Here is a 14,816-nt window from a genome sequence, read left to right as displayed (position 1 = left end):
AGAATTTGGGTTTCAAACCCAGCCCAAAATATCTTAACCTGGAAGCTGAAACCCGATCCAAAGTAGACCTAATAAGCACAAGAATCTTCTTCCACATGCGAAAAAACCCTAACTTATTCTTCTTCCTAACCTTGCCGCCACTATGGGTCCAGACATGCTTCATCCTCTTCTCTGTCGACCTAGACAATTGCTCCTCCAAATCAAAGCAGTTCACCACCATTCTCCCATCTTCCACATCTCTACACAATGCCACTGGAAGCAGATCCAGCCCCCACAGCTCAACCTTCAGAACCGGGGACCCATAAGGCTTGACATCATGAACGTAGACCTCGCACACTGCCTTTGCGAAGGACAGAGAATCCCCACCCACAGCACGATTAGACCCAAAAAAATGCCCACCAGAAAAAATCTGCACTTCCTTCCCCACGGAAGAACCCTCAACAGCAGCCTTGATTCAGACGAATGTTCAAGAAAGGCCACCAACTTGCTAAGCTCACCTGCTACTCGCCTCCATCCCCGCCCTTCACGACCCTCAGGGAGCCAAATCATCCCTTTCCGCCACCCTTTGCATAGACAGCCACCTCCAAAAACCGGGCGGCCTTGTTACTGCCACCACGGACAAACAACACCTTCACGTCCTCCCGGAAAGACTTGACAAAATCCTCCTTCCCCGGAGACTTCAACGCCTCCTCCACTGGAGCCACCAACCAGGCAGAACAATGAAACCCTACAAACACAAACTGAACAAAACCCTTCCTCCTTTCCTCCAAATGGAGCTCTAACTTGCCTTCTTTCACCGAAAAGAAGAAAGCTTTCGCTTCCACGGAGAATCGGCGCTCCATAACAGCAACGCATAACAAGTCTCAAGAGAAAACACCACATCGGCACTCCACCAACGGTCAGAGACTAACACCAGGCGAAATCAGCAATGAAAAACCAAAACCAAACCAGAGCTCACCAGAAAAAGACCGAACTAAACCAAAATACGCCAAAAACACACCACCTCGCACTCAGGTAAGACGAATGGAAGGCGAACCCTAGCTGGACGCGCCTACACGCGCCGCCGCTAGAGGAAAGAGAAAAAGTAGAGCAAGGGCAAGAGGAGAGAGTTTAGGGAGAAGAAGGATTATTTTTCAATTATATTGCCTACAAATCAAAACTTCAAAATTGATGGCCTGCATAACAAGGCAAAATGACTTCTAATACCAGTAATTTATTTATATTTCAATAGAACAAATGTAACTATGCATAAAATTTATCATGGTACAAACCTTTTTATTACGGTCACGATTCTCATCCCTAGTTGAATACAAAACCATTGAGCTTAAGTTTTCAATTTTCTTGGCTTGCTCTTGTACCCTCTTCTCCCATTCAGCTTGGGCTTTCTTTTCCTCCACCAATTCCAAAGCTATTCGCTCCCTCTCCAATTCAGTCTGCCAGGCCAGCATCACAGCTTTTAGAAGAGACACACATATTCTAATGATATAAAAAATCATAAAATGGACATTGTCAAACCTGTAGCAATGTGTTCCGCAGATTGAGGATCTCATCTTCTAAATGCTCTGAATGAGAACCCTAAAACATAGAAGCCCAAAAAAGAAAAAAAAAAAAGAAAAGAAAGAACAACAACAAAAAAAACAAGGCAAACGTTAAACTGGCCAACATTTCATAAGTAACTCCATTCAAATCCCTAAACCTATTATAACAATTGGACAAACCTGCAGTTTGGCTCGAAGCTCCTCAATTTCTTTCCTTTGACGCTTTAGCAAAGCAGCATCTGTTAAAATCTGGCATGAAACAATGAACTAAGTTGAAATAAAAGCAGAGAAAAAGCAACGTATAACATGCAAAGACCAGCCAAAAGCCCAAAGTAAGTCCGTATTATAAAACATCTTGAAGGAAATTTGAACTTGACTGCAAGAAAGAATGCAAATGAAAAAGATCATGGCAGTATGCAAACAAAATTAGCGCAAAACCTCATTCACACGAGCACAGTTTGTAACACGTAAAGCTCTGCTTGCAAACTGGAGACTGCTTTTAGTCTCATCTGCATGAATCTGCCACCAAACAAAAGGTGGTAAGCAATCAAGATAGGGAGTACATCTCAAAACAACAGCACAAGATGCAGAAGACACAAATACCCAAGCAAAGAATAAATCACAAAAGAAAGTAATTTTTCTGTACCCATTTGGTGCCAAAGTAGTCTCAATATCCCCTGGTTAATAGTTGTAAAATCTAACTTTTGGCATTTAATGAAATTCCTTCTAGGAGAACTTTGAGAAAAATGAAATGTACATAACATGGTTCGAATAAGTGGATACATTTTTCAAGAAATACTTGGGAAGTCCGTAGAGCAAGTGGATGAGCGTTCCAAAGTTATCACCTCACCATGTACATGCTTGACTTACTCCAAATAAAAAAAATATATAACAGAAACAAATTGGTGCGAACAGATAGCAATCAGAATACCAGTTCTTTTATGAGATGGACCCTTCAAAATTAATTGTTTACCCCTCAAATTTATTTATTTTTTAATTTTGTCTCCACTCTCCTAAAATTCAGTTCCGCCAATGTACATAGTTGTGTTTGCTATATGGTCTCCTCTCCCATCAGTACACCGAATTTTCCATTTCATGTTAACCTGGCCATCTGAACACAACCAGGTTGTATAGAAGTGTGAGCTTAAAATTTTATTACGTAGATCAAAAGGAACAGAAATTAACATAAACTATAAGTATATTCTAGAAAAACAATTTCTCATTTTTAATGTAAATAAATATGAGAAAATGTCCACTAGCTACTGATTTCGACTGTCTGTCAAAATGTCGATTTATCACGATATACAAGAGTAATGACGGATATTTCAAATATCATTTGTTCTAGCAACAAATCAAGACACTTGCCTATATCTCAGTCAAATCCTCACTATAGCCATAGTAAATATAAATTTGATCATATTTATCATTTATATACTCAATGGCTTTTATCAAGAATATAGAGATATCTATCCACATACCAGAATCATTAGGTTGAAAGTGGTTTTGGCTTTTCATCAACAATGCCACCAAGCATTTTTAAATAAATGAAACCCCAGCATTCAGGATATATGAAGATTTGACCAGGTTTTATAGCAATAGTAAAGAATTAAAATGACAAATGCTTCGGTAGCTTCAAGAGAATCCAAATAAAAATTAATAGGGGAAAATTCACTTTACCCCCCTAAAGTTTCAAGGGTTTTTCAATTCGAACTTCAATGTTTAAAAATTGGCAATGTACCCCCCTAATGTTTCAAAAAAATTTAATTCAGACCCCCCGTTACTAATTTTCGTCTAATTTGACGGAAATCATCCCACGTGCGTCTCGCGTGGGATTTTAATGCCCTCTATTTCAATTTTGCCTTCATTAAAACCTATGAAATTACGTAGTTACCTTCATTAAAATCTTTTAATGAGAGTAATTACCTAATTTCATAGGTTTTAATGACGGCAAAATTGGAATAGAGGGCATCAAAATCCCACGTGAGACGCACGTGAGATGATTTACGTCCAATTAGACGAAAATTAGTAACGGGAGGTTTGAATTGAAAATTTTTGAAACATTAGGGGGGTACATTGCAAATTTTTAAACATTGGGGTTCCAATTGAAAAACCTCTGAAACTTCAGAGGGTAAAGTGAATTTAACCCAAATTAATAAAAACAACAAACGCAAGATCATCATCAATAGGGACAGATACAGGGGTGGCCCATAGGGGCCATGGCCACCCCCAATTCTCAAAACCTTTTTTTTTTTAAGTCAAAACTTATATATATATAGTGAGAAATATATATTATATTGGGGATAAAAATTTAAGTTTGGCCCTTATGAACTCAACATTTTTATGACCAATTATAAATACCCAAATTTCATTTAAAAACTCATAAAAAGACCCAATCTTAGCCTTTTTAGCAACACGTCAAGGTATGAAAATTTCATACGCTGTTATTTGCATATTGAGATAGGATAATTGCATGGTTCTTCCCCCCCTTTTTTTGTTTAATTCTTTGTTTTTGACATGAAGAACTTAATAGCCTTGAGGAATTCTATTGATATTGAAGTGTTAATGAATATTACATGCTGAAATTTTAGAATCTCCAATAAACATATCATATTGAGGTAGTTCCGGAAAAGCATAAGCTTTTACTTTTTACACCGAAAGATTTTTTCAATTTAAATAAGTTTTCTACAAAAATCAAACGGGGTCTTAAGTCAATAAATGAACTAGGAGCTGTTCTCTAGAAATGCTCTCTCTCTAGATTCGGATGAATTTCAAAATTTGAATTTTTGAAAGTTGAATTTCTGCGAGCGGTGGCGCGGCTGGTGCTGCGCGTTAGGGTTCGGCGCGCTTGTTATGGAACGCAGCTTCTCTTTTGAAGCTAAAACCTTCTGCCTTTCGGCAAAGGTTGGGTGTCCTAACCTTCGTCTGGAGGAAAGGAGAAAAGGTTTCGTGGAGTATATTTTCGCGAGCATTCAGTGTTCGTCGTGGTTGGTGGAAACGGTGGAAGCGGCGATTCAGGCACAGGTGAAGGAAGAAATCGCCAAATCTTACTATGAGGATGATAAGGCCACGATGGTCCACGGGGGAGGTAATAAGGCCGGAAGGTTCTTGGAGGTATCGGTGTTGGCTGAGGGTGGTCGTAAGGGAGTCATTTGGCTTCCGGAGGGACGCTTTGGGAGGGGCTGGCTGCGTTTTGCGGGAGAGCTTCAGCAACTGTTGGCAGCCCAGTTCAAGTTGGCTAGTACGGCGGAGCTTGGGGTTCCATCTTCGGTGGGGTTTCGCATGGATGTTCCTTCTTTGGGGGTCGATTCCGAGAGGTCTTTTGTGGATGTCCTTCGATCTTCTCCGGGCGTCGAGGCGAGAGCAATTGAGTACCCGAGGTCTCTCGATTTGCTTCCGGGGTCATCTTGTTTGGAATCGGAGTATGACGGTATGGGGTTGCGTTCTACTGTGGATTGCTCTGCGTTGGAGAGCTTGCCTTCTCCTCTGGCGAAGGCGGCTGGGTCAGTGAGTTCGAGGAAGAAGAAGAAGGGTAAGATCGGTATTAGTGGGTTGTTGAGGCTTCTAGGGCAAATCCAACATAAGTTGGACCGGGTCCGCGCTGGGGTTGTCTCGAAGCCCTTTCGCAGGAGAAAAAGGGTTCCTTTTTTGGGCCTAACAAATTCTGTTTTGGGTTGCGTTTCCGGGTCGGTCTCTGAAGTGGAATTGGGTCAAAATTTGGATCCGGTTCTATTCTTGGATCCGTATTTCTCGGATCCAGTCCAAAACTCGGTTCCGGGTTCGGAGCTGGGCTCAAATCAAAATTTGGTCTCGATTTCTTTACCTTTGGAGTCTGTTTCTGCGTGTGCGTCGCTTTTGGTGCCTTCTCCGGGGATTCCTCTGGTCTCTGAAGAGGTTTTGGAACCGTTGGCTAGGTCTTCTTTGAGTTTGCAGGTTACCGGTTTGGATTCCGACGATGGGTCTTCCCCGGCAGAGTTCTCTCTCTCTCCGGTGCAAGTTTTGGGCGAGATTGTTGGGTCTGCCGGTGATGGGTCCTCTCAGGGGGCTGTTTCTATCCATTCTGCGGAGGTTTTACCAGTGAGCCCGTGGCGCAGGGACTGGGAGGTTTCTTTTTCTTCGGTGCCTGAAGCCTGTCTGGGTGCGACTGTGTCTTCGGAGATTTCTGATTCGGCGCATCTTTCTATTCTCAAAGAGGCCTTCTCTGTTCCGTGGGAGGTGGACTCTCCGTCGAGCCCTCTTTGCAGGGATAAGGAGGTTCCTTTTTCGGGGGGGGAGGAACAGGTTGTTCGCCCTTCTTCTCCGGCGAAAGGGTTGATTCGTCGTGGGTTCTTTGGTCCGAGAGCTGTCTCTCCCTCTCTGGTGGTGTTGAAGGATTCTTCCTTGTCTTCTAAGGGAAAGGACCCTGTTCCGGTTCCCTCTGTGCTGGTGGAGGTTCAAGTAGGCTCTACTATCTCGCCTACCTTTAGGGTGGCTGAGCTGGGTCTTCATTCCCCTGATGATACCTCTTTGCTCTCGTCTCAGGTCTGCACTTCTCTCTCGACTACTTCCCTTCCCGATGGGGCGGCTGAGATGGGTAGGAGTCTTAGCCGTCCTTTTCCTCGCATGACAGAGAGTGGTACTCCCATTTATTCCTCTATATCCACGTCCCAACTGTGGTATACCCGGAGGGTGAAGGAAAAAGTCGCAAAGCAGCTGCATAAGAACAAGGACCTGCTTGCCGAGGTTGTGGTGGATTCTTCGGTGGAAGGGAAGTCCGATAGGGGGCTTGATGTGATGAATCTCGCTCCCGTTGTGGGGTTGTCTTGGGGAGATGAAGACAAAAAACTTCGGGACCTTTTTTCTGTCATTGAAAAGAGGGAGCCCGTGGTTGAAGCTTCTACTCCTAAGGTTAAGGGGATGAGGGAGCTCAAAAGTCTGGATTGCTCCATCTCTCCGGTGAAGGGCCGGCGTCGGCGGGGATTTTTTGGGGTCGAAAAATGCTTTTTCATTTCCCCCTGAGGTGCACTAGGTTTCCACCTGAGATGCACTAGGGCTTTTCTTGGGTATTTGGTTGGGTCTCTTGTACACCATTTTGGTTGGGTGTTGGGTTTGATTGGGTTTTTCTGGGTTTTTGGTTTGTTAGGGTGTTTGGTTGGGTTCCTTTGTATACATTTTTGTGTACTGAGAGGCGCTTTGCGCTTTTTTTGATATATACTACATTACTTATCAAAAAAAAAAAAATGATTCTACAATGTGAAATACATTATCATATGGGTATCAACTAAGTTAAGGCACCAAAACAACCAAAATAAAATAACTTGAAATAAACCAAAAAAATCAAACAGGTCTTAAGTTAATTGATTGCATACTTCAATATATCTAATTGTTATTTAATAGCCATAATAGTTTTTAGTTCCTAATAAACAATAACAAAAAAGAAATTAAAAAGACAAAAATTTAGAAAGGAAAATTCAGACAATCGAGAAACACCGAAAAATTGAGAAAAAAATAATACACAAAGAAGATCAGCTTCACTACTACAAGACTCTAGGTTACAAAGTTAATGTCTTTATGTTTTGGCCCCCCTCGAAAAAGAATTCCTGGTTTCGTCCCTAATCATCAGCATTGATCAAATCCATGACCGGTTCCAGAAAAGGAAAGAAAAACACAAAAGGCCTAAAGCGGAATAGAGTACCACAAAGAATAAAGCAATCTAGATGCTCCGCTAACAAAGGGGATCCAAACTAGGTACGAGGAAAGTAATAGTCCTATCAATGTATTTCATTTTTCTAATAGAACAGCTTTTATTGTTTTTTCATTGAGAGTCATTCCCTCTCCATTTTCTTCTACAAGCTTTCTTTTGGCTTTGCCATCCTTCTTTTGCATGGAAGTAATAATCAAATTAACACTATATAACTACATAATGGCAACTATTTGGCCTTTGCACTCAAGTGCACCTATCCATTCCCGTGAGTGTTATCAGCGCGTGAGGGCATGTTCCGGCATGTTTCGTTGAGGATTGCATGGTTCGGTTGTTTGTTGAGTTAGTGAAGATTAAGATTAAATTTAACAAATTTACCACGTCCCTCTACTAACAACACCCTCCTCTCCTCCTCTTCCAGCCCAGCTCTTAACCTCTTGTTCCAACCTCCCCATCTCTATGGAGACTATCTCCCCAACACTAGGGGAGCTACAACAACACCACAAATTTCTTCCCAATCATGTCCCCAAAGGCGACATCATCCTATGCTAGCAAAAGGATGGATGATGCAGACTTTCCAACAACTTGTGGGATAATTCGATAAAAGGGGGTCCTGATGGTTCATCCATCCAAGTAAAGGGTTTGATCTGACAATCATGAAGGCGAGTAGCATCCCTATGCTCGTGTCAACAATGGTGCTGGTGGTGTTTGGATGCAGTAGGAGGGCTAAGGGCAAAGAGGAGGCAATGGAATTGGAGTCAGAAAAGGACCATGACATGGCTGAGGGGGTCTTGGCAGAAGGCGAAGAGGGTAACAGGGGGGCGCGGGCGCACAAGTGGACACTTACATAGTCACATGTCTGGAGCAAGATATTAGATTCGTTGGCAGATAAGAGAACATGGAGAAGAACTCAAGATTAATGTTCAAAGCAAATTAAACAGTAAAAATACTTTCAGAATCATTTTCAAGGTTTCACCCAAACCGCATAAAATCAGTGATTTTTGTAAAAAAATATTTTTCCATGAAAAATATTTTACATCGAAACAAATAGTTTTTGTGACTTACCAATGAGTCAGTGACCAATTAGTCCCAGAGAAAAGATGTATAACAAGTTCATGCAACACATACACATGCATGATAAAATCCTTTGAAAAGTCAAGTCTTCAAAACCTGTTGGAATCCTAAAAGCAATGCTCTACACTTGACGTTTATATGAATGAAAGACTTCTAGTAAATGATTCATGAAGGGAGTTGCAAAGCTTAATAAACTTGATACAACAATCTCAATGAAGCATGAAATGACTCTATGAATATCAACTTGTGCAAGCGTGATATTGCATATTATAGCTGTATTTGATTCCACCCAAGGCAGGTTGCAAAAGTCAAGTCTTCAAAACATGTTGGAATCCTAAAAGCAATGTTCTACACTTACCGCTTATATGAATGAAAGACTTCTAGTAAACAATTCATAAAAGGAGTTGTAAAGCTTAATAAACTTTACACAACAATCTCAATGAAGAATGAAATGACTCTATGAACCTGTGCAAGCGTGATATTGCATATTATAGCTGTATTTGAATTTCCACCCAAGGCAGGTTGTAAAATGCGTGTAAGTTTGCTATCTCGATATGGAACATGACCCCTGCAACAAATATTGAATAAGTTCAATTACATATGCAAAGAGATAACATTCTTAAGCAATCAAGGAACCTACCCTTGACTCTCAGCACCTTCACTCAATTTTTTAATCACAGTTCCTAGTGTCATCAAGCTTTTATTAATGTGGGAACCCTCTTTAAGCCGAACACCTTCTGCTCCAGTTTTTGCAGCACGTTCTGAACCAGCAAGGTCCACTAAATTCTGGAGGAAAGAATAAGCAATTAGGAAGAAAGTGAATAACATAACAAAAGCATCCATCATGCCAAGCGCAATCAAAACAAACCATCAACACGAATACAAATAAAAAAGAAGGCACCGAATAAGAAAAAATAAATTCTAAAAAACAAAAAAGGAAAATAAATGATAGTTTCAGTAATCACCTACCAAAACTGATACACGGACAGCATCACAAGAACTGACAATATCTTCATCTTCACTTTTGTCCCGACTCTCTATTATCTATTCAAATAAATGATAATGAAGATGAACATATTTAACCCTATAACGAGTACGAAGGGAAGGATGAATAACTATACCATGCGAAAGATAGTGTGTGACCGACTACTGTACAGATTCATATTTGTCTCTCCAATATGCCGATGAGCTGAAATTAAAGTCAAAAAAATATAAAATAAGCAACCCCCTTGGCCAGTATATTTTATGGCAAGGGACATCAGTATAAGGGATTTGAAACAGGGAGAGAAAGATTATAGATATTTGACGACTGAGTTAATCAATGTTCAAATAGGTGAAGATATAAAAAAGAAAAAGCTCAGAAATGGGAGCCTTTAAAAGTCAAGTATTGAACTTGAGCACCCATATTATTTTAAGCTAAGTAACATGTTACTCGAAAAGTATCAAGAGGAGGGATGTAATCCACATAGGCAGCATTACAGAAGTGAAAATAGTGCTTTTGAGCACTATTTAAATGTAGAAAAAAATATGTAAGATAATATAAAGAGTAAAAATTACATTCTCCAAACTCCATGAAATCAAGGACTTGCTCGGGAGAGGCAACAATTTCTTCTCGCAAACCAGCAACGTGTATCCCCCGCTACAAACATGAGGGGAACAGAATAAACAGTAAGTAACAGCAAGTTACCATAAATTTATTATAGTAAATAGCACAGTACCTCAAGACTTTCATGAATCTGCAATTTTCGGTGCTCAGGAGCCAACAAATCATTTATTTCCTCATTGTAGATCTCCATATACGACATCCGTAAAAGAAATTCTCGATCCACATCCTAATGTACAAAACAGATTTATAACATTTACTTAGCCGCATATCCCAATGTGGAAAAACAGTTGAACAAAATTAAAAATCCAAAGCGCTAGAAATCAAGATCATTAGGTAGCATCACAGAAAAGTTGCTTCAAGTTCACAATGGAAATTCGTCATATTAGAATCAATACCCATTTCCAAGGTGATTGTGTAGCCAAAAACGAATCTTGTCAAATACGTTTCGGAACTTCAAAAATAAATCTTGCTTTAAGTACCTGTTGAATGGTTTCGAACAATTCATGGACAGAAAGAGGAATGACTCCCGGCTCCGTGGCCGAGCCTCGCATTGTATGAGTTTTCCCACTGTTTGTTTGCCCATAAGCAAACACAGTTCCTACAACAAAACAAACATATATAAATGATAAAATAATGCCAATCATAAAATTAAACAAAATAAAAAATAAAAAAATAAATCACAGCCAACGGAGCAGAAATTGTTGTTTCAAACTAGATAGAGATTACTCGGCGTACCGTTGAAGCCGCGAACTGCTGCGGCGACTATTTCTTTGGTTCGAGCCTGATAGACCTCGATAGTCTTGCAATCTTCACCGAAAATCCGATCTAAGAACCAGAAATTTGAGTAGTTTTAGAAAAAGAATGTTAGGTCTGAAGGGAAAAGGGAAAATTGAGAGGGAAATAATGCGTGGATTTTACCGAATTCGAACTTGAAGGAGTTGTTGGGGATAAGAATGGAGTTCCCGGAGATTCGCCAAGGGCTGGTCTTGGCCTCCTCTGCTGAGAGAGGCCTCGCGCGTACGGCCACGTGTATTCTCTCCATTCTCACTCACTCACTCAAGTTTCTCTGAGTGCAGCGCAGTGTGAATGAGGGCACCTGCAATTTGCAAATGCCGAATGATTTTGTTTTCCCGCCTCGAGGACTGAGTCACAGTGTGGGACTGTCGGATTACTTAAATAGCCTTTTCGTTTGATAATAAGCAGGACTTTTTTTGTATAATATAATTTGGAAACTATATTTTTATACTATAATGCTGATTTAATAGTTTCAATCAACTATTATACCTGTCTTTGTTAAAATAAAAAATTGGTTGAGACTCTTATTTGTTATTGTAAGATAATTATGAGATAAAAATAAAGTATAAATAATTATTCTTTTTACATCAAGTAGCGTACACGAAAAAAAGCCAATTCTTTCGAATTTGTCATTTTGGTTCCCACGGATGCGTGCCGCTACCACCCATCCCTAAGTTATAAACAGCACATGTGTTATCATTAATCTTTGGATTGAGGTTCTTGAGGGTGCATGTGTGGTCAACTGATGTAGGGTGGAATTTACCCGTGACAAGCTTTACTAAAAAGGTCATAGTTCAAGTTTTGTTCACTGGCAACTCTTCTGATGAGGATGCAAATTCAAGAGCGAATTCTCTCTGGCCTGAAGAGGATGATGTAAGAGAAAATTCGCACATGACGAGTTTTACTAAGAATTCAGACCCCGGATTGGAGCGAGTTGCGGCATTGGAAAGGTAACTCAAAGATCTACAAAATCATATTTCAAGAGATTTGGCTGATTCCAATGTTTTCTAGGTCAAACAAGCTGTCTAAAAGACGTCCCGAAACCTCCGTTTGCTATCCTATCTGAACAGAATTGCAAACGAAGCATTTCAGAGAGGGCCATTCACTAGCCCATTTGAATGAGCACGCAAACGGAGAATAAAATTCATGTTTTTTTTTTTAAAGTTTTGTTTTATTGCTGTCCAAACAGGGAAATGTTTCGTCCAAACGGGCAGCGCAGAATTGTTAAAACTGACTTATTTCGTATTGTTATTAGGGTTAGGAGTTTGAGGCCTATAAATACATGTTTATAGCCTCAAAGAATGTAGCTTTTATGTATTTTGTCAAATTTTTAATAAGAAATCTTAGAGTTTGAGTTTCTTCTATATTTTATCCTCAAATACTAGATAGACTCTATGTTTTGAGAATAATTCATTAGATCCTTGATAGACTCAACGTTTTTTAGAATGACTGCTTCTTTCTTGCTAACGTCGCGCTACATCAGTCAACCAATCCAAGGTGGGTGGTCAGCTACCTCTTCAAAAGGGTGACTAATCAATTTAAATTATAATTCTGCCATTAAGAGTGTACAAGCAAGGCTAGGAGTGTCAATCCGATCCCGGTTTCCGATTATTGGCCAAAATCAAGAACCGAAACTAGGGTACCCTAGTTATTGATTTTGAGAAACCGGAACTGGATAACCAGTTCCCAATTAACCGGGTCCTAATTAACCGGCTGGTTCTGGTTTGTACCCAGTTATTCAGACTGGGTAACCGGTTTTTAAAAACTTTTTGGGTTCAACAGCTAGCTTTGATTTAAAAGGAAGGATATGCCTCCTTTTTATAGAAAAGCAAGTTTGGAGGGTTCCATTTTTTAGTAATGTGGGACAGTTTTACATTAATATGTGGGATTGGAGGGTTCCATTTTTAAAGTAAAAAGGATATGCCTCCTTTTTAAGGCTTTTCGTCGTCTGTTTTACTGATGTCAATCCCGCATCTACTGGTTGCATCCTTCCCAGCCCTTGGGCTCAACCTTTCACATGGACCTCTGATAAAGCCACTGCAACTAAACTTGTTTTTTGTTATATATTCGACTTCCGTTTTTCTTTTTATGAGTTTGGTCCAGGGTCTAGCACATTGGACACGATGCTTTCCAGCTCTATATCATCCTGTGATGAACAAACTTCATTGCCAAGTAGGTTTTCAATAGCGAGGATCTCTCTTTGAATTCTTGAATATTTCTAGGTTGAGGCGGGATGGGGTGGTTTTATATGTGTATCGTGCCCAGAAAACTCCTCATTATTTTCATTTGTCAGTGGCTTTTTTTGTTCCACTTCATTATTTAATGTGTTACACGGTTACTCGGTCATAACCGGGTGCAAAAAATTGGAACCGAAACTGAGATACGCAGTTACCGGTTTTTTTCAACTGGTGATTAATAACCGCATAACTGCTTAGAGCAATTGCAGTTAGCAATTTTAAGGGTAGGCGAAAACGATTAACAAAGGCTAACCGCCTACTATTATATATATTATATATAATTAAATATAATAATGTAGAAAATGATGTCGTTTTGGTTTTTAATACCAACTCCTACACTATTTTGTTAAGAGTGGGCGCTTCTTGTAAGAATGTTGAAGATAACGATCTTTAGATAAAAGCTTTTAATATTCGAAGATAGAGGGAATTTAAAGTTCGAGCTGAAACAAGTCTTGAATAAAAAATATCATTTTCTACAAATGATGTTAGAGATTGAAGTTTAGAGGAATCGTTTGTGAGATAAATTGAAAAAGTTATGCTATATGGGCTTAAGAGTTGTGTTGGGTCATAGTTCAGCTGGGTTGGACCCAGTGCAAGCCTGCCGGCCCATTCCCGAAGCTCGGTCATTTTTTACTGTTCAAAACAAACTCATGTTCGACAAACTTAGGCTTATATGAATTATATTATCGATACTCGGTTATCAGGTTTGGTTAGTTGAACCTGAGGTAATAACCGAGTGTTACCCTTAGGAAATGTTAGAAATATCTGAATAAAATATCTTATTTACTGCTCTTCAATATATTGTCAACATGTGGACCCTTGGTAAATTCACAGTGTTAGATGAACAGGTACAATTTGATGCCTATAAAAGGGGGGTCCCCTCTCACTATTTCGGTAACTTCTTTTTACCCTCCAAAACTGAATATCATGCATATACTTTATCTCACCCATAATCTTCAAGTTCATTTTTCTCTTAAACACTGTGACTAACTTAGGCATCGGAGCTTTCTCTGGCCGAACAATGCCGGCAGCTTTGATCCTTTTTTCTTTGTTGATTATTTAGTTACAATCCTCGGTTGGTCCCTCGGTTATACAGGGCCCATTCCACGTCATCATTCGAAAAACTGCTCAAACAGTTTGGCGCCGTCTGTGGGAACTCGATTTGGATCGGTTCTTATTAAATTCAATATTCCGATATGGTGAACACACCCCCACATCCAGATACACCTCCACACCCTATCCCAGATATTCCCAGAACATCACACGTTCCAAATCCACAAACAGCCTTGATGGAAGGTTTCATGAAGCGAATAGCCGAATCAATCGAAGCTATGTAGAAACAGAATGAAGAGATCGTCTCTAGGTTACCTCTTAGAGAAGATTCAGCATTGAGAAGAAGGCAAGAAGAGTCTCATAGGGAGCCACCACCATCCACCACCATCCACCCACCAGCAATCAACTCAACGAGATGCTGGAAGTTCAATACGAGAAAGTCCTCCTGTCTCTCGAACCAAGGAAAACTCTCACCAACGAAAGCCCAACAATGGTTCACAGCTCAGCGGCAGATCACACCATGGCGAATCCAGTCATGTCAAAACCCATGATAGTCGTTCCCGGTGTAGCCATGCTCATCATGGTCGGTCACATCATATCAAACCTACAGAAGTTACTGTGAATAAAGATGTTGAAGATCTTAAGGAGAAGTACGAAAAAATGGCTTTCTTAATTGAAAATTGAGAGAATTGGTCTGCCACCGAGGATCTTATGTAGGGGTGTCAAAAATAACCAGGAAACCGGAACCGGGACCGGGAAACCGGTACCCGGTTCCGGTTGCAAAAAAAAAAAAAAATCGGGACCCCGGTTCCGGTCCTGATTTTTGGCACCCGGTC

General features: G+C 40.2%; 1 protein-coding gene across 1 annotated transcript in view; it reads right to left on the bottom strand.

Annotated features, from left to right (window-relative positions):
* LOC132161669 (kinesin-like protein KIN-7O) overlaps positions 1 to 10,980 on the bottom strand; it is a 38,666-nt gene extending 27,686 nt beyond the window's left edge. Inside the window, exons 1-12 of the mRNA XM_059571839.1 lie at positions 10,814 to 10,980; positions 10,631 to 10,720; positions 10,375 to 10,493; positions 10,008 to 10,121; positions 9,847 to 9,928; positions 9,411 to 9,478; positions 9,259 to 9,333; positions 8,930 to 9,075; positions 8,755 to 8,857; positions 1,977 to 2,057; positions 1,719 to 1,787; positions 1,516 to 1,575 (exon numbers count right to left, since the gene is read on the bottom strand). Coding sequence (XP_059427822.1) covers positions 1,516 to 1,575; positions 1,719 to 1,787; positions 1,977 to 2,057; positions 8,755 to 8,857; positions 8,930 to 9,075; positions 9,259 to 9,333; positions 9,411 to 9,478; positions 9,847 to 9,928; positions 10,008 to 10,121; positions 10,375 to 10,493; positions 10,631 to 10,720; positions 10,814 to 10,937 — 1,131 coding nt within the window. The 5' untranslated portion in view covers positions 10,938 to 10,980. The remainder of the gene's footprint in view (positions 1 to 1,515; positions 1,576 to 1,718; positions 1,788 to 1,976; positions 2,058 to 8,754; positions 8,858 to 8,929; positions 9,076 to 9,258; positions 9,334 to 9,410; positions 9,479 to 9,846; positions 9,929 to 10,007; positions 10,122 to 10,374; positions 10,494 to 10,630; positions 10,721 to 10,813) is intronic.
* Positions 10,981 to 14,816: the final 3,836 nt, after the last annotated feature.

This window comes from Corylus avellana, chromosome ca9, assembly GCF_901000735.1.
Source record: "Corylus avellana chromosome ca9, CavTom2PMs-1.0".
Lineage (NCBI taxonomy): Eukaryota > Viridiplantae > Streptophyta > Magnoliopsida > Fagales > Betulaceae > Corylus > Corylus avellana.
The sequence above is the reverse complement of the archived record's forward strand: the minus strand, read 5'-3'. Positions and strand labels throughout refer to the sequence as shown.